Source organism: Melampsora larici-populina (genome assembly GCF_000204055.1).
Source record: "Melampsora larici-populina 98AG31 unplaced genomic scaffold MELLAscaffold_69, whole genome shotgun sequence".
Taxonomy (NCBI): domain Eukaryota; kingdom Fungi; phylum Basidiomycota; class Pucciniomycetes; order Pucciniales; family Melampsoraceae; genus Melampsora; species Melampsora laricis-populina.
The window spans coordinates 77,868-100,989 of record NW_006768833.1 but is presented as its reverse complement, the minus strand read 5'-3'; the positions used below and the strand labels follow the sequence as shown (position 1 = coordinate 100,989).

At 43.4% G+C, this 23,122-nt stretch overlaps 7 protein-coding genes across 7 annotated transcripts; 2 read left to right on the top strand and 5 right to left on the bottom strand.

The window, feature by feature from the left end:
- Nucleotides 1-265: 265 nt before the first annotated feature.
- On the bottom strand, nucleotides 266-1,958 carry MELLADRAFT_68549 (uncharacterized protein; the record flags this gene model as incomplete). The annotated part of the gene is made up of 3 exons (XM_007417153.1): nucleotides 266-1,645; nucleotides 1,718-1,795; nucleotides 1,863-1,958. 3 exons carry the CDS (start codon nucleotides 1,956-1,958, stop codon nucleotides 266-268), a joined length of 1,554 nt encoding a protein of 517 aa, XP_007417215.1.
- A 1,283-nt stretch (nucleotides 1,959-3,241) lies between these two features.
- On the bottom strand, nucleotides 3,242-4,559 carry MELLADRAFT_40240 (uncharacterized protein; the record flags this gene model as incomplete). Its single annotated transcript, XM_007417140.1, has 4 exons — nucleotides 3,242-3,657; nucleotides 3,850-4,000; nucleotides 4,063-4,452; nucleotides 4,509-4,559. The coding sequence occupies 4 exons, from the start codon at nucleotides 4,557-4,559 to the stop codon at nucleotides 3,242-3,244; spliced, it is 1,008 nt and encodes a 335-aa protein (XP_007417202.1).
- Nucleotides 4,560-6,480: 1,921 nt separating this feature from the next.
- Nucleotides 6,481-8,231, bottom strand: MELLADRAFT_94291 (uncharacterized protein; the record flags this gene model as incomplete). The annotated part of the gene is made up of 9 exons (XM_007417180.1): nucleotides 6,481-6,510; nucleotides 6,582-6,614; nucleotides 6,698-6,742; nucleotides 6,810-6,891; nucleotides 7,074-7,135; nucleotides 7,195-7,407; nucleotides 7,500-7,736; nucleotides 7,827-7,938; nucleotides 7,999-8,231. 9 exons carry the CDS (start codon nucleotides 8,229-8,231, stop codon nucleotides 6,481-6,483), a joined length of 1,047 nt encoding a protein of 348 aa, XP_007417242.1.
- Nucleotides 8,232-10,346: 2,115 nt separating this feature from the next.
- MELLADRAFT_94290 (uncharacterized protein) lies at nucleotides 10,347-11,991 on the bottom strand (the record flags this gene model as incomplete). The annotated part of the gene is made up of 9 exons (XM_007417179.1): nucleotides 10,347-10,376; nucleotides 10,463-10,495; nucleotides 10,677-10,752; nucleotides 10,820-10,837; nucleotides 10,909-10,970; nucleotides 11,030-11,242; nucleotides 11,333-11,569; nucleotides 11,637-11,748; nucleotides 11,852-11,991. 9 exons carry the CDS (start codon nucleotides 11,989-11,991, stop codon nucleotides 10,347-10,349), a joined length of 921 nt encoding a protein of 306 aa, XP_007417241.1.
- Nucleotides 11,992-12,517: 526 nt separating this feature from the next.
- Nucleotides 12,518-13,965, bottom strand: MELLADRAFT_112658 (uncharacterized protein; the record flags this gene model as incomplete). Its single annotated transcript, XM_007417197.1, has 3 exons — nucleotides 12,518-12,720; nucleotides 13,235-13,342; nucleotides 13,857-13,965. The coding sequence occupies 3 exons, from the start codon at nucleotides 13,963-13,965 to the stop codon at nucleotides 12,518-12,520; spliced, it is 420 nt and encodes a 139-aa protein (XP_007417259.1).
- Nucleotides 13,966-15,590: 1,625 nt separating this feature from the next.
- MELLADRAFT_68545 (uncharacterized protein) lies at nucleotides 15,591-17,978 on the top strand (the record flags this gene model as incomplete). The annotated part of the gene is made up of 7 exons (XM_007417152.1): nucleotides 15,591-15,714; nucleotides 15,798-15,839; nucleotides 15,935-16,068; nucleotides 16,115-16,297; nucleotides 16,353-16,526; nucleotides 16,595-17,092; nucleotides 17,157-17,978. 7 exons carry the CDS (start codon nucleotides 15,591-15,593, stop codon nucleotides 17,976-17,978), a joined length of 1,977 nt encoding a protein of 658 aa, XP_007417214.1.
- A 645-nt stretch (nucleotides 17,979-18,623) lies between these two features.
- On the top strand, nucleotides 18,624-20,685 carry MELLADRAFT_112656 (uncharacterized protein; the record flags this gene model as incomplete). Its single annotated transcript, XM_007417221.1, has 5 exons — nucleotides 18,624-18,751; nucleotides 18,942-19,036; nucleotides 19,111-19,161; nucleotides 19,246-20,099; nucleotides 20,173-20,685. The coding sequence occupies 5 exons, from the start codon at nucleotides 18,624-18,626 to the stop codon at nucleotides 20,683-20,685; spliced, it is 1,641 nt and encodes a 546-aa protein (XP_007417283.1).
- Between the last annotated feature and the right edge of the window lie 2,437 nt (nucleotides 20,686-23,122).

The following is a 23,122-nucleotide window of genomic DNA, read 5'->3' as shown; positions in this document are numbered from 1 at the left end:
ATTTGCTGATGACTTTCTCTCACACTTGTTTCTTAAGACAGGTTTATTTTTGTTCAACTTATGAATTTTCTTTTCATTATAATACAATTTTTTTAAAGAACAGGGACAAAGAACAGGATAAGGAAAACAAAGAGAAAAGTGAGAATAGAATAGAGAGGAAAATTGAGTGATTGTTGCAGAACTCTATAAAAAAATTGAGAAAAGGGAGAGATAGACACAATTTTTTAAAACTTTTTGAATTTTTTGAATTTCAGTTGAGATCAAATTATGGTTCAAGTTCAAGATAAGTGTCAAGATCAAAAGAAGAGTGACTGATATCAAAACAAAATGAATGGTTCAAATCCAAATCCTTCAAGAGCATATCAATATCAAGACTCTGATCACCAAGACAAAAAGAATGCTTTCCATCTTCTATAAAGTGATCTTCAAGTTCATCAGTGATATGTATTGAGTGAAAAGAGTTCCCTAGAATTTCTTTAGGTGATGAAGAGAAATCGATTGCCTCAGCTTCCGGAGAACTATCACATGAATCACATAGATCGGATGTAGATTCTAATGATGAGGTTGAACAGCTCTTCGACAGTTCTGAAATAGTGAGGTTAGATGATTTGTGACGTCGAGGTCTTATAAAAGTCTTGACTGTTGAAGAGGATGAAGGTGTTGCGGTCGATTCCATTGAATTGAGGGCAGAACCAAGCAGATCTTGTAGCATTTGATTGTAGATCTCCAAACGAGTTTCGTCCTCAGCTGAGTTATTTGCTTCTTGGACGTCAAAAGACTCTTCAAGGCAATGACTCCTATCAAGGTGAACGTGATTTTCTATTTCACATGAAGATTCGAGATAGAACTCATTCACATGGACCGAGAGGTGTTGGTCGCCGAAAGAAGCCTCGTCATCAAGACCGAGATTAAGCTCAAACTGATGACTCATATCCGCGAAAAAGTTTTCTAGCTCAGACCTCGAATAGAAGCTCATGATAGAGTTTTCTATGAGGGATTCGGACGATTCTTGCATGTCCGCCTCAACATGAGCTGTCGTGGATGCGAGCGAGTTCGGTTCGGATAAATTGGAAGGCAACGGAGTGGAAACCGGCTCGAAAGACATGAGGTCAGAAAATCCGAGTAAGTCTTCGAGCATTTGATTGTAGATCTCAAAATGAGGGGTTTCTTCTTGAGAAAGAGTTGCGACGCCAGACGATGATGTTTGAAGGGGGTTTGAGAGCGGTTGGACCGACTGAACCTCAAGGGAATCTTCAGAAAAATAGCACTCCCCCATAGAAGAGTCGTTTTCTCCTTGAAATGAGGTCTCGAAATCAAATTCATTGTTGAAGTGGACCGACGTGTGATGATCACCAAATGAGGCTTCCAAGTCGAAACTCAGGTCAAGACAAGAATGATCACTCTCTTGTTGGAAAAAATCGTTGAACTGAGCTTGTTCTTCGACCTGGTTGCAAAAAGATAACTCGGAGTCATCGGTTGGGACAGCAGAAGTCGTTGGTTGACTGAGAACGAGCAAATTAGTGGCCAATACGTCGAATGACCATGCGGATTCGATAGAGCGTGTCGCCATGGACTGGTCAGCGATGGAAGTAGACACGGCGGCCACACAAATTTCAAGCTCGCTCTGAACGGGAGATGCGATGATCTAAAAAAATGAACCATATGTGAGATCAGAGACCAGCATTGGAGGAGACGATTGAAACATGTATAGACATACCTCTTCAGTTGAGAAAGGGGCCTCGGTGATAAGTCTTTGGCTAGAATGAAGTCTGACAAGCAAAGCTGCATAAGCAACCTATGAGAACGCAAGTAATCAGCAAGTAGATCTTGTCTTGAACGCCGAAGTGAAAAGAATGATTTACCTGTTGTGATTGACTAGCAGCAGCTTTCTGCAACATACACCAAGGGTCTAGTACAAACATCGCGGGCAAGTTGAGACCAAGAGAAAGGTAAGACATCTTTGGGTAAGATCTGGTTAGGAGGAGGTGCAGAAAGGCGAGGTAATGTATGATCGAAAAGGATCAAGGATGTGAAGATCAAGAGTTAAGGATGAAGGATGAAGGATGAGGGGTAGGACGAAGGGAAATTGTGGGATGATAGGTGGATAGTGTTAGGAAGGGAAGCAGTGGATGATATGTTTGGAAGTTTGGAGTTAGAAGCAGAGGAGGAAAGTGGATGAAGATAATTCGAAACAAATGGTGGCCTTTTATATGATTGTTGCATTTCCAGTTGTGTTGAGAATTACAACAATGAGGCACGAGGAGGTTGAGCGCGTCACTAGCTTGGTCAACAGACATTCCTTGATCCAGAAACTTTGCGACGATTTGACCACTATCCATCGGCCATTCGAGGCTTTGTATTTCCTTCGGGTCAGCAGAGAATATATCCTCACTCTCGTGCCTCTCGATCTTGTCAGCATTGCCAAAATGACTGTAACTCGGCCTAACGCGGCGCGCGCACCGTCCAACTAAAAATCAAGCAACTGGTCGCTTCTGTGCGATATGCAGTCGGGGACCAATCTTTGCGACATTCAAAGCGAGCACCACTTGCTTATTACTCACCTCATCCACTCTTCACGTCCGAGTCCACTTGAGTCACACCTAGGGTAGGCGGCCGTTGGCTCAAAAGCAAGCCATGTGTTGATTTTTTGAGGAAGGACAAGCGGATTGGTTTCGACCTCCTCGACTCCTTGAAGTCTCGCGTCATCCTTGTGAACTTTGGCGAAACACTCGGACTCGTTCTCAAAACAATCAACTCTGTAACCCAGTGGGATCCCAGATCCAACTACGACCCGGTAATCTACCTCCACTTCAATCTTGATGCATGGTGAGCCATTTAGTGCTGACGCTATGATTCAAGAGTTTGTGCTATGTAACGATGCCCGTGCCAGATGCACTTCATTTCAATGAGACTATGTACCTTGGCTGCAATGGCAGTCAATTTCGCTAGAGGACTACGTCAACACCTGAGGTGTGAGCAGTAGAGGCGCAAAGAGACTAGGATTGCGAAATTGATGATTGCATGTATCCTCGTGCAGATGACATGGTAACGGTGCATTTGAGGCTTTCGACCTATCTATCAAGGTCAAAAGTATACTTCTCCTCAGTGTCGGGACTGCAATGTCGACTACATTCATCGGACATTGAGATGGAGCATTTTGAGACTTTCATATTGATTTTTGAGAGCGTTAATTGGGTATAGGAGGTAGGGAAGATTAACAGATATCAAAGGTATACAAAATTCAAATCGACGACTGCATCCTAGGCTCGCCGCTACCCATCCGTGCACGACCGATCCTTCCACCTTGGTATCTCCCATGTACAGCAACTCGGCCCCCGATAGCATTCTTTCTAAGATGTCCTTCTGCAAATGGATCCCTTTTGGTTTCACGTATTTCATCCCATTCTTTTCTTTCTTTTCTAACTCTTCTACCTAAACCTTGACGAGTATACCATTCCCATGCTAATCGCATCACTTCACCATCCGCATTCCAAGGAGTAGGTATTTCACTGAAACCTGGTCCACAAGTTGGATGTCGTAGATAAACCATCGAACATACTCGAAATGATACTTCAAGGTAAGGAGGAATGAAAAGGAAAGGAGAGGCGTAGGCGGGTAGGCGAAATGGAAGATGTAGAGACGTCGTGATTGGTGAAGCTAATTCTTTCGAGTCGGATTGATCGACTGGATCCGATACAGGTGGCGGTACGTCTGCATCAGCTTCCGGTACGATACCAGACTCGTCTTTAGCTTCTGGCGAAACACTACTGGTGTCTGTTGCTTCAACTCTCTCCGTTTCAGTCGGTTCATTTGGAAGACTCTCTGTGTCGGTAGGCGGCACAGACACACGCTCGCTTGGCTTCTTAGGTGTGTCGATGTCGACCACATACGCTTCCCCGAGGCCAGCGGGCCATGTTTTTCCTGGATTAAGCAATGGAATAGAGGCTGGATGAACTGTGATCATATCCCCAGGATGAAGTCGAGTCCAAGGAGCAATACACTAAATTGTACCATGTGAGTGATCGAGCATAGTGTCCATACTTGAGAGAACGAGTGACATACCCTGACGCCGTTTAGCTTAACCGCATTATGTAGAACCATCCTTCTGGCTTCGTATACGCTATCTGCGAAACAAGATCTAAAAAGCACAACGTCTAATCTCCTCTCTACTTCGGTGTACATCATCGCTGCAAGAGGAACCTTTGATTCTTGAGGATTAGATTTATTAATTTTTTGATAAGGTTGAATTGAAAGTTTTGGTAATGAAGCTGGAAGATAATGTCGTTTGAATTTTTTCTCCTGAATCCAATCTCCATGATAAGCTCTAGTCACAGCCCTTGATTTACATCTTTGCCAATAAACGGTCTTTGATGTTCTTGTAAAATTAGTTTCTTTACTTTCTGGCCCATACGTTCGTTGAAATAAGTTGAAAAGATTCTGCGGATGCCATGACTGTTTTTGGATATTAGTAAGTGGATCGATTGGATTTGAGACTTCTAATTACTCACCATGCGCGGGAGGGTTTTTTTACAATTGTAAGGGTTCTTAAGTTTCCTCATGGTGAAGTTTGATGGATGATGATGATATTGACCAGTCAGCCGGCCTGCTGGGCAACGGGACACTGACTTGAGAAAATCATCTTTTGTTTATAAGCATACGGGTGCGGATGGATATACCTATAGTAAGTATTTTGCTGCTACACGCAATATGTCACAGCTCACAGCTGTCACAGCTATGTGTGTATGAACTTGGTATTGTATTGCCAACCCAACACCAAAAGTCAGATGTTCACAGATTGGTTCAGCCAGCCCAATATGAGAACTGGGGTTTTCAATGTTGGATATTGGCAACATGATACAAGCTGCCAGCCAAGATGCTCAATCAAAGGATTTTGCCGCCTTACCAGACCATATTGGCTTGTACTGCTTGAGTGATGCAATATAAGGCACCAGAGATTTTTTGTCTCTGTATTGTATTGGGTATCAGTTTGATACATTGGTTTCCCAATTGAATACAACATGAAAAACAGCTGATATATCATATTGTGTTGGATTGGTTTGGGCATTGCATGAAGTAGCTACAAATAAGCAAGATTTTAACAAAGTGAAAAATCTTCAAGTCAAGGTAGTCTGCCATATTATCTGCCTATTTCCAGATTCAAACATCTCATCCAATAATATTTGAATTATCCCCTTGTTCAAGCTTACTAGGTTTTTGAGCTTAGTTTTATAGATAAATTCTTATCAGCGGGGTTCAAGTTGGCCAAAAAGTGCTTAAACGTTTATGCACTTTGGCCTTCCAGCCCTTCAAAATTTGTCTTTGTTGAAGAGTAAATGGCTAGTGATGTGCTTCTCAGGTTGGGATTTCTGTCACTGCTTTCAAAATTTCAAAATTTCAATCAGCATTTTGATATAGGGATAGGTGTCTTTGAGGCATTTTTTGGACTTGAACCCCACTATCACATGCATAAAATAACTTTTCATGATCCAAGAAGTTGGGTGTATACTGCCTTGAAATGACTTTACCTCAATCTATATCTGGCACATGTGAGCCTTCTTGCTGGAATTGGGATATCATACTTTCTGTACTGATGCTTTTCAAGACCAGAGTGACCCAACTATTGCCTCAAGGCCCAGAGCTTCATATTTGACCAGATTCCATCATTTAACCTCACACCAGTGTCTTGCCAGGAGGTGGTGAATTGGAGTCCTTTCTCATGGAAAAAAACACCACTTCCTATGTTATCTTCTCATCTGGATCAAAAAATCTAGGTATTTTGGTAGAAATTGGTCTTGAATTTGGAGCTATAAAGAGCCTTGTGTGATTCTTTTCAACTACTATCACTTTTACATTTTCAGAATCTGAAGATGATGACCATGCTGAAGGCTGTTGTAAAGTTTGAACTTGTTGCTGAACTCTTCAAAACATCTTGGTTGTTATCCATTGGGTGAAGAATGTTATATTGAAGTTCCAAGACTGAGGATCTGCCATCAATAGGTAGTCCCAAATTTTGGCTGGTTTTATGAAATCATTCATATCTTGTGTGGTGAAATCTCTACATATGTTAAAGTGAAATGAATGTCTGTACATATTTGCTCATTTTTGTACAAAACTTATACTCAAAGAAAAAAATCAATAACTACTAAAATCTTTAACCCTACCATGCAGAACAGTCACAGGAGTCTGGATGATATGGCATTCTTTTATCAGTGCAATCCTTCTATGTTGGCCATCTGAAAATCATACTTTCTCAATAAGCATATGTTCTTGTTGTTGATTGGGAAGTATTGTAGAAGTTGAACTGGTTTTAAAGACATGAGCTGTGAAATCCGTAAAGGAAGAGATCAGAACAAAAAGGTGTAGGTGGCCTCAGTGGAAAATTTGCCGGCGAGTGTGATGAGAGCCAATGCCAAAGTTGATTTCTTCTGGGGAATTACAGGCATCAAACTAGTTGGAGGTTGGCGGACGGAAAGACAAGGTTCACTTGTATGTGTAACACAGAAATCCACCCTTACCGTCACAAAGGCAACCATGTCAGTCTGAGCTTTACATATCAGAGTTGAATTCCAAGTGTGAAATACCTGTGTATCTGACCCGGCGTACAAGGGTACATCCTAGTGACATGTCATAAAAAAGTCACCGGTTAAGAGAGTAAGCATTGTATCTCAGATTCTTTGGAAATTCAAACTATACATACATCGGCAAGTCCCAGAAATGGGAGTGCAGTCTGCCAGGTCACGGACTAAAAGGGTGAGTTCATCACAGAGTCAGTATGAAGTGTATACGCTCAACAGAAATTCCTCACATACTCTGAATGGTGGCCCTTGTGTTTCGTAACCAGCATTATTGAGGTCAAAGATACGCGCCGGATCATTTCCCTGCCTATCATTACTCGAAGAGTATATCAGTTACAGTCTGGAAACTTCTTTGAATCACCTTGGAATATGTTCCAAAGGCTAAGTCAGGCATACCATCTAGTCCATAAATAACTTTGAGGGAGGGGTTCAACAAATTGGTAAGTATTTATCCAGTTCACTTCAATGCTTACGCACTCATAGCAAAGTAGCACTCACTCCACATAACCGTGATGAAACCAGAAGAGTGGATCGACTGGAGCCGTCTGGACACCCGCCATCTATAGAAGCAAAGCTGTGTCATAATGATTGCCATAAAATGAAAGTGAAAGATACTCACATCTCTGCCCACACCTACATGGCCGCTAAGATGTTGAAAGTTTCGTAGACTTTGCATGAAGTCTATAAATGAGTCTTGGCCCATCAGCACTCTGTAATGCCTTTCTGAAGCGAAAGCTGAAGCAGTGTCGTTGATTTTTCTACTGAGATAACGTCTTGTGTTGTCCATGCTTGGGCCTAAGTTGGCTATTGTGTATCCAAATCGACCGTCAACCTAGTAATGAGATGCCGTGTATTACGTTGTTTAGTTTTTTGGGGGCTGTTTTGTCACGAGTAAACATGACCGAACATGATATAGATGCGCACCACATAACCATTCTCATTCCCAGTCCCACCAAAGTCTTTAATTATACCAGCGTCGCGAAATTTTCCCGCATCGACTCTTTCATCCCAATATGCCATTGGACCAGAATAACCACACTCGACCCGCAAAAGTAGCTCAAAAAGAGCCAATTGTAAGCGATGCCAATGAAGGAATCTACCAGTGACATGCAACAGGTCCTTGCCACCAGGAAAATCGCTTTGCGCCTGATGAACATATACCTGCGTGGCCAAATCAAGTCAGGAACCGTTTCCTGCCAAACTCGACCGGAAGTGCTGAGAGTTTATGGGAAAGAACCCTGCGCAACTGACCAGGTCATCATAACGGGATATAGCTCCGGGATACTTCATCTTACTGGGCTGTGTGAGTAAACACATGATTGCATCTTGCATAGCTGTCTTCTCTGCACTTGAGAGTGAGTACCTGGTAGACCAGCCGTATCAGCCAAAATGTCAAAATAATATGTTACTCAAATTAACTGACCATGAAACCCTCACTGCAGGATTCGGGCAATACTGCTCGTTCCGACGCTCCACATGTGAAGGATCACTGGTGGGTGTTTGACAGAGAGTGGCCGTCACAATGGCTAGAAAAAGAGCAGTTTTCCAGAAAATTCCCAAACGGTGGCCACCGACAGGCCTACGTTGTTGAAGAATTGGAATCCTGGACTGCCAGGACATCATGGTGATATGTATAGAGATAGGACGAGTCCTCATTTTTGCTGGAGTCTTGCAGTATGATACGAAGATATAAAAAAGGTTCGATCTTGAAAAGCGGTGATGACTAAATGAAGATTGCAGAAAATATTCAAGAATGAAATGTTTGGACCCAAACTTCAAACTGTGGGTGCTTGAACCAAAAGAAAAAGAATGAACACAACTTTGATGGCGAGATCGACAGGACGCTGATGAGATCTTTTGGCCTTGATCCTCATGAAGTCAACCTTTGCGACCCCACAAAACAAATCCTTGCACCCTCGTGTTTCAATGCGTGGTCTCGACAAAAATCCAGTCTTTCTCGAGTCGGATCAATCTGATATAAGTTGGATCAGACAGTCGTTTGAATGCTTCTACGCGTATCATGGGTGGCATGAGGCTGGTCAGAGCAAGGCTGAGGAGAGTCCAGTTTTCGAACGCCAACTGTTGTGGCCTTTGGTTTCTGTGCCGACATTGGAGTACACAGCAAGCAGATATCGATCAACAGCAACCAAAGTTTTTGAACTACCGAAGTCGAGGTTGACAGTCGCTGCCGTTTATGATTTACATAGCGTAGCATAGCGTACACGCCATTTTGGGATTGTGAGAAAGACGTTTCGGGACTCCCCTGCTCTCCCTCGACGAAACTTAACAAAAACTCTTACTCCTCGGATTTCTTCAGGCCACTGACACTCGACATCCCCATACCCAGAAGTCGTATATTATGGCCGTGGATGAGATATATATCTTTGTTGGATGAAAGGAAACTCCTGAGCTTACCTGAGGCCCTCGCGCATCCGTGCCCTCGAACTGTTCCCTGTACCACAGTACAATGATTGCAATCTATCTTCTGTTAATCACATTTTGAGAGCTCTGTGCTATGTAGAAAATTTTGCAAGCCTGAAGATGGCCCATTTCCCAAGACCAAATAGTGACATGAGTCAATTCAGGCCAATTCGCGTTAGTGGCTCCGTCAATGCTTTGTTGTTCCAATCCAAAAATCAAAAGTTTGATACATTATTCGCCAGCTCTTTCAGCTAGTTCCCAGTAGTAGTACTAGTGCAGATTTTTTTTGATTACCTTCTCACAGTCAATTTGTCCAGGTGTCATAGCAGTGTGTCATGGTCAATTTAAATGCGTGCATAACCAAAAGACATTGGGCACACAGAGCTGACATTTTAGCAAATGAAGTCTCTTGTTTTTGTTCCAAAAATCATCTGCTCCACGGGGCTTTTTTTGTAATTAGTTCAATTACCTGAATGACCTCTTGCTTGCGATCATCAGACCTGATAACCTTTGTTGTGACCTCTCAAGTGGCAAAGCATTGAGATAAAGGCACGTGTTACAGATACAAAGGTGTAGCGCAAACGGTAGCGCGTGAGCGCGAGATGTTGCGACGAGATTGATCAAGCTGTTGGGATTTCCTTTGTCAAATTTTTCGTGTGCTCACATCAGTATGAAAGCTCGAGTGCTTAAGCCTTCCTTTCTGACAAGAGCGGCCGGGCAGTTATGTGAACTATCATGAAAATTCTTGTTGCTTGAACAGTAACAAAGTGGACTGTGGTGGTCGATATCAGATCACATGCAACCCGACAGAGTACTGTTTTTAAAGACTTGCGCTAGATTAATTTCCATGAGCACAAAGACAAAGTTGCAAGGAAATGACAGTGGTTATTTTGAACTAACAGAATATGTAACACAAGTGGGTTAAAGAGGAAAAGAGAGATAAATAAGTCAAAAGAGATGATTGATTGTCAAGAAGTGGTGCTCTGAACATTGGGTATGATGTGAAGCCTGATAGAGGCAAATTGGAAGGGTTGAAAAAAGATTATAGGGATGCGCCTATGGTCAGTGCTTTGTTTTACACATAATCTGCCTCTTCTGATTTGACCGCCTAGCTTTCGGTATGGAAATAAAGCTTGATATGGTAGGGAAGATTTGTTGGAAATTAAAAGACTTTGTAGGCTTGAGAAAAAGAAAAAATGTTCGCATTCATTATGTCCAAAAGAAACCCAGAAATAAAAAGACTTAGAGCAAGTTCGAAAATCCAAGAATTTGGTCTCCTATAGAGCTCGAGTGTCCGCGATCTTACTTTGATGAAGTAGCTGTGGTGCTCAAGTTATGTTGATGCGAAGTTTACTCGTATATATAACATAGAAACCCTCCCTGTTGGCCATGCCATTTTCATTGTCAGTTTGATGTATTTTGGTATTCAAAATGTTTTGTTTATAATTTCGGGATGTGCAACTTACCTGCGTGTCGGCAGCAGCGTACATAGGGACGTCCTAAATGGAAAAAGATTCAAATAAGTTTCAAGGTTCGTAGGGCATTAGCTAGACCTCACAGTACATACATCGGCGAGTCCCAAAAACGTCAGGGAGGTGTGCCAGGTCGCTACCTAGAGGTTCATAGTTTTTCGCGTGAGTCAATTCCATAAGCTTTGTATACGATAGTAGAAGAACGTACAGTGAATGGTGGTCGCTGCGATTCGTAACCAGCTTCGCGTAGGTCAAAGGTTCGTCGGGCAGGGTCCACATTTTGCCTGACGTTGGAAAAGTGTGCATGAGAAAAAAGTACAGGATATAACTACTGAGACCAAAAAGACGTACCATTTGAACCATAGATAGCTTATGTATCGCGAAATCAATTGATAAGTAAACTTGCAAGATAATCAGATCCTCCATAAGACGCTACTTACTCGACATACATGTGGTGCAAGTGAAAGATAGGATCTACTGGAGAACTCTGAACGTCGCCCATCTGTAGGATTTGACGCGTCAGCTATATTTGCAACATATAAACTTGGACCGCAGGCTTACGCATCCTTTGAGACCCCCATGAGCAGTCATGTGTAAAAATAAACGCATGATTTTCATAAATCCAGCCGAGTCTTGCTGACTCATCAACAGATCGTAGTGCTCTTGCGAAGCAAAAGCTGAAGCAGTTTCATTGATCTGGCGAGTCAAATAACGCCGTACGCTTTGCGATCTTGGACCCATGTTTACGATGGTGTAACCAAATCGCCCGTCCACCTAAAAAAGATGTGCAATTACATATGTCAACCGGGCTGAATTGGAACTTGTTTGAGGCACTGATAGATCATAGAAGCATCATGAACATACCACGTAACCATTCTCGTTCCCCGGGCCACCAAAATCTTTGACCGCGACAGAATTTCTAAAGTTCCCAGCATCAACTTTCTCATCCCAGTATGCCATCTTCCCAGTGTAGCCGCACTCAACCCGCAGAAGGAGTTCGAAGAGAAGGAGATAAAGGCGATGCCAATAGAGAAATCTGGCAGTGACATGCAATTTGTCATTTCCGTTGGGATAATCACTTTGGAGTTGATGAATAGCGACCTAGTATTTGTTTGCACGCAGATAAGTCATTCGGAGTCAAGTTTATAGGTCAGAATGGTAGGCTAACCAGATCATCGTACCGCGTTACAGCGCCAGGATACTTCATCTTGCTGGGGGCATTCATCAAACACATGATCGCGTCTTGCATAGCAGTCTTTTCTTGTGGAGTGAAGGTATACCTGGTTTGGATAAAGCAATGGTATAAGTAGATAGCAAATGATTTGCCAGACAAGGGATCCCGGTCTTCAATCTAGCGTTTAACAACGGATGAATGTGACGTACCATGAAACTCTTACAGATGGGTTTGGACAGTACTGCTGGTTTCGTGGAGCAAGACTTGGTGATTTTGCCCCGCGAGGATGACAGAGTGTGGTCGTCAGACCTGCACAAAAGAGGATGCTTCGGAAAAGAATGTTTTTCATGTCGCAACGATATAGAAAGAATTTGAATGAAGGGTCGGCAGCACCAGACAGGCTGACAGCACGGTGGAATATAAAAATTTGATAACGAAGTGCTTGTTTGATATCCCTGGAACGTATTAAGATTGGAATGTCACACAGATAAAGTTGCAAAATATAATTGGTCGATTTTGAAGGATTGAAAGCAGAGTAATTGAAGAAGAAAGTGGCCTAAAGTTTGCGGCCTGAACGCAATCTGGAGAGGAGCGGGAAGTTGAGTTGATGGATTATTCTGGTGAGGGAGGTGAACGCGACCCACATTGACATGAGGAAGAGACTCCGAGTTCATTCATGAGCAGGGTCTGCTGCAATCAGCCTCCCAACCCAAATTCTAAAAAACACCTTCGTCTTCTTAATATCTCACCTTGTGGCTCAATGAGGGCTGGTTGGCGTGTCGATGTTGCATAAAGCTTTTCCAGTTGTGATTTCCGGCGCTTTCTTCATTTAATCGCAGACTTTAATCGTGCACCCAGCTGCACCTGCCACCCAATCATCCAGTCACCCGTGTTCTTGATGCGTAACCAATTTCTAAAGTTTCTACCTTGTCTTCCTCCTGGGAGTGTCTTTGGCATTTTACGCGCCGGCGCGTTGTCTTCGAAGGAGTGGCATCTGGCCCGTAATATTCGTAAGCCTGATGTGAAGCATATGTACGTCGTGTCTTCTGAGACCCGCGATCACATGAATAGGTGGTGTCTGTACAGCCAGTACAACCATTGTACATAACGTCGGCAATATCAGGCAATATCACCTCAATCTACCTCAATGAACCAATAGACCCTTCTGACGAAGGTTTCTGTTCTACATATGTCATGAGTCCGTGTAGTCCTTGCCGGCAGATCAAAACAGAGTGCGTCTCCAGTACGAGATCAGATATGTCAACAGAGTTCAAGAGAGTCAAGAGGGGTTGGAAATGAGCACAAAGGAGAACTTGTAGCGATCTTATCCTCACCCGATACCATTTCTGGCTTCGGCGCTTTTAGCTCTCAATATTCTTTACGGCTCTAAGTTTAACTTTACAGCTCCAATGGGTCATGTAACTTAGAGCGAGGCGATTAAAACAGTTGGCGGAGATGGGATGCAGCAGGTTGGGATAACCATCTTGAGTCCCCGATCAAACTCATGTATCAACATTTTCAAGGAGACATATGTATCTTCCTCCCCAACATTCAATTCTCAGTTTCAAGTCCAAAAAACTATGTACACGTACATATCTCCCATCTGCTCCTGCTAGTCCAGAGTCTGACCGGTACCTCAGCATTGGTTGGAAGATGTGCTTTTGGCGTTAAACAGGGCGAATTTGTACCCCCAGCCCACCCTTCCCATTTGAGAGTGATTCTTAGAATTCTGGATCCCTTTCCTTGATCCGAGCAGGATCTTTAACTCACTTGTTCAAAAGGATGATCAAAGGAGACTATCTCATTGCTAGAACTTGAAGGAATCATTGATCCCAGTGAACTTGAGGTACAAGTCTAAATAGCTGTAGATTACAAAGATACGTAGGCCAATACTTTGGCCACAAGGGAACAATGTCAAACACCCTCGACATTTTTCAACTTATAAAACTCCTTTTGACCCAGTCTCTTTCCCAGAAAATTGATCAAACTTATCACTTTGACTACGGTTCTGTTGAGTCATGAAGTGACAAAACCGGAACAGAAAGATGTCTTCAACCCAACTCGGACAAGCCAGACAAAAATCTTGTGATAAAATCTGTGCACTCTCTTTAATATCAATCATCTTTAACATTTTTTCTTCTTGGACAAAGTTAATTACCAATTGGATAATCAGTTGTAAAAATTCAGTCTCTTCCAATGCTAGCCACAACTTACTTTGAATCCTCATCAAAGTTTCCATTGTGGAATTGATTGATTGTATTTTCGAATTGACTGTTTGCGTACATACTCGAACGCTGGGAGTAGAAGGAGGTGGTGGTAGCATTTTTTCTTAACTGAATCAAAAGAGCTATGTTGCACTGCACCCAAAGAGGCCCAAATCTACAAGTCCCTAGTGTCTCATTAGGAACTATATATAGTCATATAAAAAACCGGAAACAAAGACAGGGACTTTTAAGGACTTCGTCAAGTTGGCAGGTGCAAGTTGGCCCCCTTATCCTACGGAGCCTATACGAGATCACTTTACCAGAGGCTGTGTGAGCCGTGTGAAGACAAGTTCGTTGAATGGGACTATGTGGATAGATATCTCATAAAAACTCTTCGTGGCGAGGTGGCAATTCGATCATGCATGCACCGCCTCCAAAAAGTTATAAAAAGGTGGCCCTACGAATTGCTTGCTTGCTTAGAGACCAGGCCTTTGCCCCATCCTTGCCAGAAGAAACCACTGATTTTTAAAATCCATAACCAAAAATCCTACTTATCTCATCACATATCATGCTTTTTGTCAAAGTGATTTGTATGGCTTTATTATCAGGTACAAATTTAAATAGAATTTCATTCCCTCTTCATTCCCTCTTGATTCATTTTCTGATTGATTCCTTCGTTTATTTGTTTATCTAGCCACCGTTTATGCTGCGCCTACCTCAAGCGACCAAGAGTAAGAAGATTCCAATCATCATATCCCTCTAAGATGTTTGGAGATCACATAGGTTTCTAATCAGATTACATCCTAACCTGGGACCATAATCAAATCACTTTAGTGTCTTGCGTCAAATGCCTCAACGAAGATCGATCGAATTGGACCAAGTGATGATGAAGAGAAGGTGAGTAAAGATCATTAGTATCACTTTATAATGAGATCCTCAGCCATCTGACTTTTAACACGGATTTGTTCAATGATCTGAAAATCAGTCCTGGTTTTTCATGGCAAAACGACCCGTGTAACGAAAAGCTTGGATGCTAAAGGTGATGTGCTCATACATTAAGCTGCATAAGATGTACAATGTAGCTTCATCAAAGAAAAAACAAAGTTATAAAACTATAGTTCCTTTGATCTTTATCACGATATGGTTTCTATTGAAACAAGCAATGGTTCTGGTGCAATTTTCTGATGCTCATCACTCCCTTGTGAGCCGATATCAGAATCACTACCACCACGTCTGTCTTCTTCAAGCACGCCGACGTGCACACACGAGATGGTTCTGACAGAGACATGCCAGAGTTCTCGGATAGGTATTGAGATTCATACCTTTGTCCATGTTTTGAGGCGGTTGGGTCACTAGACAAAGATCATCGATCTTTGTTTTTGAAACTCAGCCAGCCATTGTTGCTGAACTTTGATGGATCACATGCTAGTGCATAATGATCATCTTTGGCCGGAGCTCTTTCAAACTCCCATCTCTTCGACAGACACGCTCACAGTGGGTAATCAATGTGTACAGTAGTTAAGCTTCAACAGCTTGTAGTGTGCATTTGACTCGATTCAAGTGATGAAACTTGATAGGGTGTGGCCCCAAATTTTATGAGACAAACACTGCATTCAGTCATACATGCACGGCAGTCCGACTTTCCCTGTGACCCACTCAACCACCACTCTACATATATTGCTTCTCGTAGTTGTCATTCAACGTTCTCCCTCTTCGACAACCAAAACCTCTCTCAGTCACTACCATGTATGTTTTAACCAAACATGACGATAGTCTATCTCTTACATCTCCTTCATTAACTAATTATTTGGAATCCAAGTTAACAAGATCAACCAAGATACTCAAGCGCGTGGACAGCGTGGCGGAAGGTCAGTCTTTCTTTTCCTTTGTTGTCTGCTTGGATGTCTGATGTCTTGATCGTTAGCTAAAATTTTGAAATCCATGTAAACAGGATTAACCGAGACACTCAATCGTGTGGACAACGTGGCGAGAGGTCAGTCTTTCGTTTCCTTTGTGGTCTGCTCAGATGTCTGATTCCGGTACCTAGTCCGTCAAGTGGGGAAATGAGACATTCTTCTCTAACACCAGTCGCTGATTGGGTGGTTTCTCTTCAAGGTGATCGAATTCGGCCAGAAAACCCTTTTGATCAACAAGTTATTCGGATGAAGATCAAGCCACAGACACAAGAGTCACAAGAGAGTCTGATTAAATTAACAGGTGAGGTAGAGTTCATAAATATACATCTTCCTGGTCTTTCATCACAAACAGGCCGAATCAGTCTACCACACTGTCCACGGGAAATCTGGTAATACCTTCTTTGTAATATTCTTTATTGTTCGCAATTTAACTAATCAACTTGTCTCACTCAAACGATGTTGCACCAAAAACCCAATACCCTCAACCCACAGATTTCTTGTAGCAGGTCGGATCTGTAAACCGTCGATGGTTGAGGTGAGTTCATATATATCACTAACATTCCCAGAGTACTAAGAGACCTCCCAACTAGTCCTTCCTGCTAACATCTTCATCTTTGTATGATCTTGTCGTGATGTCTTCCAATCAATCCAACCTCTACAGCGACCCGCCGATCGATTCATTGAGTTCTGCTAGATCGCTTCGTATCATTCATGACACTGATGTCGTTGGTATTCTCTCAAAAAAAGAGATGCTCGTTATCCAAGTGTGTCACTTCCCCTATTTTTTTCCTTAATTAATATACTTATCATAATTCCCAAATCCTTCTCTTAGTCTCTTGTCCGCAGGCATGCTCGCGTCTTGATGTGTTGCCAAACAAACGCTTCAGCCATCCCACCTTCTCTTTCGGAAGCCGAGCTGCGTGGTTTTATAGAGCGCTTTCCAGCCGGAGACCCACTTCCTCATGGAACGTCTGTGGCTTTGATCGATGTTACGGACTTCTTCAAAACGGGTGTTCATATGAACGACATAGGCTTCGTCGAGACTGAAGACGACTTGAAGAGATGGGGTCTTCGACGCTTTTCTTTCGACTGGGATGCCAACATAGAAGACCGTGTCAACGCCTCACTTTGCGAACTATTCTGGATCTCTTTCTACTGTGCGATCCAATCCGAGTATTATAGATTCACTATCAACCCACATGTCCTCAGCCGCGCATACGTCTTGCCTGTGTTGTCGGCCCACTTCAGGCACCTCCGTTCGATGTATCATACTCAATGCAACAACCAAGATGTGATCAATTATCATTTCAAGATAGAAGAAAAACAAAACGTATGTGGTATCAAAAGCTTCAATAACTACATCAAGCATTTTGCTGACTTTCATCTCAACCTAGGCATGGAAAGATTACTCGGACTATTTGATCAAGTCGGGTGCTCCTGAAGGGATAGTTTCGATCTTCCAGCCCAGAAACTTCTGGGTGATGGGCGATAGAACCAATGTCAGAGTCTCGGTCGGTAACCGTGTAGTCGAAGAGGTGCACGTGATCATACCTCGATGGTGGTCAGAAGAAACACTTCGCTTGATGGAAGTTATCGAAAAACATTTACAATCTCGTGCGAACTCCCACCATCACTTTCCTGGATCTGGTCGTACTCCTCGTCGATATGTCGCAAGCTCCTCAATGGACTATGGATTCATCCCTCGACACCTTCCAGCCGACATGTATAGCAAAGAGCTCAAGGAATCTCTCCCACCGAGTGAACTTTGGGACCTTAAAATGAAGCCCAACGTACTGCCATCCATCAATCGAATGGAACGCATTTTCGCCGCTCATGAGCTCGACTTCTTTAATCCAAATCATGATTTAGCTCAAGATGAATATTACACAAGTGACGATGATCTTTCTACCGATGAACTCGAAGAAAGCGATAATGAAGGTGCTCTAGTGATCTCTCGCCCCGATACGGAACTTAAACAACTCGAACGTTCCCTCCAATCGCAAATCTCGAAGTTACAAGATGAATTCAAGAATGCCAATGCGGTTCTATCGGGTTTCCAGGGTGAAGTTCTCAACTTGATGCCGGCGCGCTTGGCGGAATTGGAAGAGGCAAGGGTTGACATTGGAAAGATAAATGAAAAACTTAGATTTTACGAGAAAGAATTGGAATCAGCGCCAAAGCAATCGACTTCAAGCGCAACTAACCAGGATTCTTGAATGTGAGAGTTTTGGTATGTGATATTATTCAGTGCTATCTTATTGGAATCAGTCATTGATTTCAATATCTGATTCTTACTCCCTCAATCATAGGTAATGCCACAAACGAGGGTATCATCCTGAATTATAGTCATGGGTATCTTTTAAACGTGATGGAGGTTAAAATACATGTATTCCTCTCTTGTCTATTTTTGTTCCTCTATGTATTAGTAATCAAATCAATGGTCATTCTATGTTGTTACTGTTTCTCGAAAAAAGGTGATTATAAATGCAGATGGTGTTTTTATGGTCTTGCTTTCGCGTGTATGTTTCTTCACTGGAGCTAGTGCTTTGACCAAAATGAGTTAATTTGGCTTAAGGGGGGTCTCTCAGACATTCTACTCAAAGAGTATAAAAACCCTCAAGTGCAAAGGATGGTAAAATTATTACAAAAAAACATATTTTGTGGTTCCATAATGCTGCCCTTTTAGAACCTGTGTGTTTAATATTGTCCGCAAGGGACTTGAATCAAATCTATGCAAGATTCACAGAGCTCATGAATGAATCATCCCGCGATATTTCATGACGAGTATGAGTCGTGATAGAATGATATCTACACCAAATGGTGGTGTGGTCAGTTGATAAAACCACGGTCAAATTCCCAGCATGGGTGAAAGGCCAAGACGGTCTCAAAGGCAAGCACAAGCAGATGAGACATACCCGTCAACCGTACTTGGGGTGTGGATCAGTCAAAGCTGCGCTGTGTTATCCTTTGTGCTAGGAGATCAGACGTCGTAATCAACTTGTGATCTTTTCCTACTCTTGAAGAAAATTCTTCACTGTTTTTCTCTCACTTTTTGTGGATTTTACTCTGTCTATTTATTTTTACTCTGTCTATTAATTTTTTCTCTGTCCATTGAAGACTCATTCGTTCAACTTTGTGTATATTCATCGCTGAAGCTAGTATTTTTTATCTTCTGGGAGGATGAGTGCCGCACCGACTTCAACTCAGATGAGTACTTCCACACCTGGCGCTTCTGGGAAAAAGCGACGCTTGGACGCTCAAGCTGACGAAGAAGGTAAGTTCTTGTTCAACTCTTACTTATATTCTTTGGCTATTTCACTTACTTTTGAATTGTGCTTTCACTATCAGATGATCGCAATGGCCAAAAAGAAACGGAGTCAAGTGCCGAAGACTCTTCAGGTACGTTACCAAAGGGTTTTGATCTTCATAAACGCTTTAAAGAGTGGAATAGATGACTGACTCATTGTTGGGTTTTGGCCAAAGATGAAGGCGAGCTCACACACGAAGACCTTATGGAACGTAAAAGGAAGAGGCGTGCAAATCGAAAAAAATTGACTGAAGTTAGGCACCGCGATAAAGATATTGGCAAGGTGGCTGATTCACATCCAATTCCCAAACCTGCGACTCCTATAGCCAGGGCTATCTACGAGTTCACCAGGATGGTGATGGGAATTCCTCGTCGTGGATTGATGTCCGTGTTGGACCCCGATGCCTGCCAAAAATTCCCGAGCTCACCAACCGAGGAGGAACAACAAGCTTGGCTCAGTCGTAAACAGCGAAGAGAAAACTTTATCCGAGACGCTCAGGATAAAGCAATGGACAAGTACCTTCGCAAGAAACCTGAAGGGTTCAAGCCGAATCGAAAACAAAGACAGATGGTCGAGCACGACAGCGCCGAAGAGGCAAATTTAAAGAAGCCTATGAGGCCAGTCACTTTCACGTCGCGGATTGCTTGTGGGGGTCGCACTCGGTATGCACATCATTTTGGTACACAGTGCGAGGCCGCCTTAGCAATGGCTGGTTTTCCACGATGTACCTTTGATTGGGACGGTTCTTGGGACTCGCCGTGGAACTCGGGAACTTCTTCGATAATACTGGCCAGTTGGTCGAAGGCGTACGATGCAAATGGAGCAAAGGAGTTTGGTATTATCAGTTCAGACAACACCGCAGCAAATCGAGAAGAAGTCCTCCGACGCTGGTTCAGTAATAAGGGCTCAAAAGTCCGAGAAGAAGTGAAACATGTTGATTTAATGAAAACACCGATGGGAAGAGAACAAATGAAAGAGCACGTGGCCAAGGTACAAAAAAGGACCATCAAAAAACGTAATAAGGAAAAGGTTAGTGCTTTTCGCTGGGTTTTTGAAACACTAGAGACTTCTATGCTGATGCAAACGCTCGTGGGGTGTGTAGATCTATGAAGCTCGTCTGCAGGTGGTAGAGAGGCTCTTTGGAAAGGATTCAAGCGAGTATGCGATGATATCGCATCCCGAAGTACACTCAGATGAAGAATTCGTATCGGCCAACACTTTTGCAACTCGCCAACGCTTACGCCTTGAATGGAGGAGGAGCGAGCTAGACACTTTCATAGGCCACATCGACCAAGCTTATTGGAAGAGAGAGACTCTTCCAAAGGTCCGAAGAGCATGCAAACAAACGGTCGACCGGGGTGCATATGCGCCTGATGCTGAACCTGATTGTTTCCCTCCTAAAGGCTTTCAGGCATCATTGTGTGATCCGACGTGGTTGAATTCTCAAGAAGGCTTGGTGCTGTCCGAATTGAACTTAGATGGGAACAACTCATGTGATATACGAGAGGCAATTAGTGATGTGATGAGGACTTTCAGGTCACGTGCTAGTCTCAATGATGATAGTGGTGTTAACTCTACTGGTGGGGCCTCTGCTGGAGTTTCAATGCAGCATTGAAGCAAGAATAGTCGGGAAAAAGGGTTTGTGTTGTATCAGGATTGAGATTAACGGGTACAGGTCGGAGCGCTCTCATCTTTCCCTTCTGAGAGGGTGTATATAGTGTATATAGATTTTTTTTATCTTTTTGTGTGGTAGTGTGTATATAGTGTTTATAATGTGATGGATTATCAGAATAGTCTTTCGCGGTTTCCATTTGTATCAAGCATTCATCTGCAGGTGCCTTATCAGAGTGAGTACATGGAGAGAGGGGTTTTATAAAGAACCTTAAACAGGTGCCCTGGCAATTTAACTTCAATCGAGGGTATGCAATTCCTTCCACGTTGAATGATATGTAGCCCGCTGAGTAAATAGTCCTATCGACAGATGTATTTTTGAATACACTTGTCTTTTTGCCCAAATCTTCTTGTTTCATTGCTTTCCTTCGCATTCAACCCCCTCCACCCATCTCTTTGCTCGTTTCTACACTCTACTTCAGCACTCTCCATTGAGATCGGCCACGTTTATCCTAGTGCTCACTGGATTGTGCTAGATGATGTCTTTCGGTCGCGATCACGTCGTTTGCACATGCATTCCTTTCGGATGCTCAGCACGACAATTCGAAAAACACGGCGAAACTCATGACGGCCGCCTTTTCCACCGAACTAACTACCCGCGCCATGCAAAGGCAATCGACGATCACCAAGCTTCCACTACATCGACCCACGATGTTTCTCAAGCTGCTCAGCCTGCTCTGGGTTCTGTTGAGCCTTGTGCCTCTGGCCATGAGCTGTCTCACCTCACGAGACCCAACTCTAACCTCCCCACCAATACTGTAAACAACAAACGTCGTCGATCACCATCTGACGCTGCTAATGCAACCTCCATATCCTCTTCGGCGAATCATCAGCGGCCTCACAAGCAGGCACGAGTGAGCGGTGGTGTTACCTATGCCCTCGAATTCGACACCCAGCCTTTTTACACGCCTCGAACTCTTCTCCAAGACATCTCTTGTGTCCAATCTATGGTTCACGTTTTAAATGATTATATCTTGAAGAATACTGCCGTTCAAGCTTGTTGTGTTTCACTCAAGTTGGAGCGGCACAAACTGAAAACCAGCCTCACATCCACGAGCACCTCTACTTCAAAGATTTGGGAAGAAATTCCACTTACTGTTGATAAACTGCTTAAATGTTTTCATATCCACCCCACCATACAAAAGCTTCTATCTTGTGAAGTTTGTCACTCCCTCCACGGCCCTCCTGAAAATTCACCCACTAAGACGAAATGTGATCATCTTCGATTCTCCGCTACCAAGCTTACCAAACCTCGATTCACGTGTAAAGCACCATTATACAAACCCCTTGCCAGCGCAGAATCCAAAAAACACCGACCAATCCAAGTCTTTTATCATCAGAAATTCACCGAATGGTTAGCTAAGATGCTACACTCTCTAGCCTTCGAAACTCACCTCGACGCCTCCCTGCATCGCACCCCGCCCCCCAAGGGCACGTTGAAAGATATCTGGGATGGAAAACTTTGGAGAACTTTCAAATTCGAAGGCCAGGTCTACACGCGGACTTCAGGCAACTTAGTCTTTGGATTTTATATCGACTGGTTTGATCCCTATGGATCCAAACGTGGTCAACAACACCACGCTGGCATCATTCTTCTCATTTGCCTCAATCTCCCACCTCACTTACGATACCGAGCTGAGAACACGTTCCTGTGGGGTATAACTCCCAACCGTCGCGAGCCTAATCATGAGCACATGGATCACATATTGTCACCCCTCATTCGCGAACTTCTTGACCTCTGGAAGGGTATCCGATTTACTAAGACGGCACTTCATCCCAGCGGAAGAGTTGTGCGTGTTGCTTTATGGCCTCTTATCGCGGATGTACCGGCCATGAAGAAAGTTTCTGGATTTTCGTCACACCGTTCAACCAATTTCTGTTCCAAATGCTATATCACTCTGGATGACATCAACGAACCTGACGTCAAAATATTCCAACCTCGGACCAACGCCGCACACCGAAAGGAGGTACAGCTTTGGGTGGACGCCCCCAACCCAAAGGAAAAGGAAAAACTCTTGAAAATGAATGGATCACACTACTCAGTGTTTTATGAGCTTCCGTATTGGCAGGCACTCGAATTCGCCACTGTCGACATAATGCATTGTTTGATTCTTGGCCTTCTAGCCGATCTATCCACCACTTACCTTCAGATTTCTGTGGCTGGGAACGCTCTCAAGAAGACGCAGGAGACCCAGATTCACAACGGCGATTACCCTCCGTCACCAACACCACCCCCGCCCGCTCCTGATGTCGAGATGAGTGATCCGCACTCTCCTCCTGCTACTGAGAGTGGTCTATCTGGATCTTTGACTAGCCGAACACAGTATACGCGTGCAGCAAAACTTAAGACAGCCACTGACAGTTCTTACGAGCCAACCCAA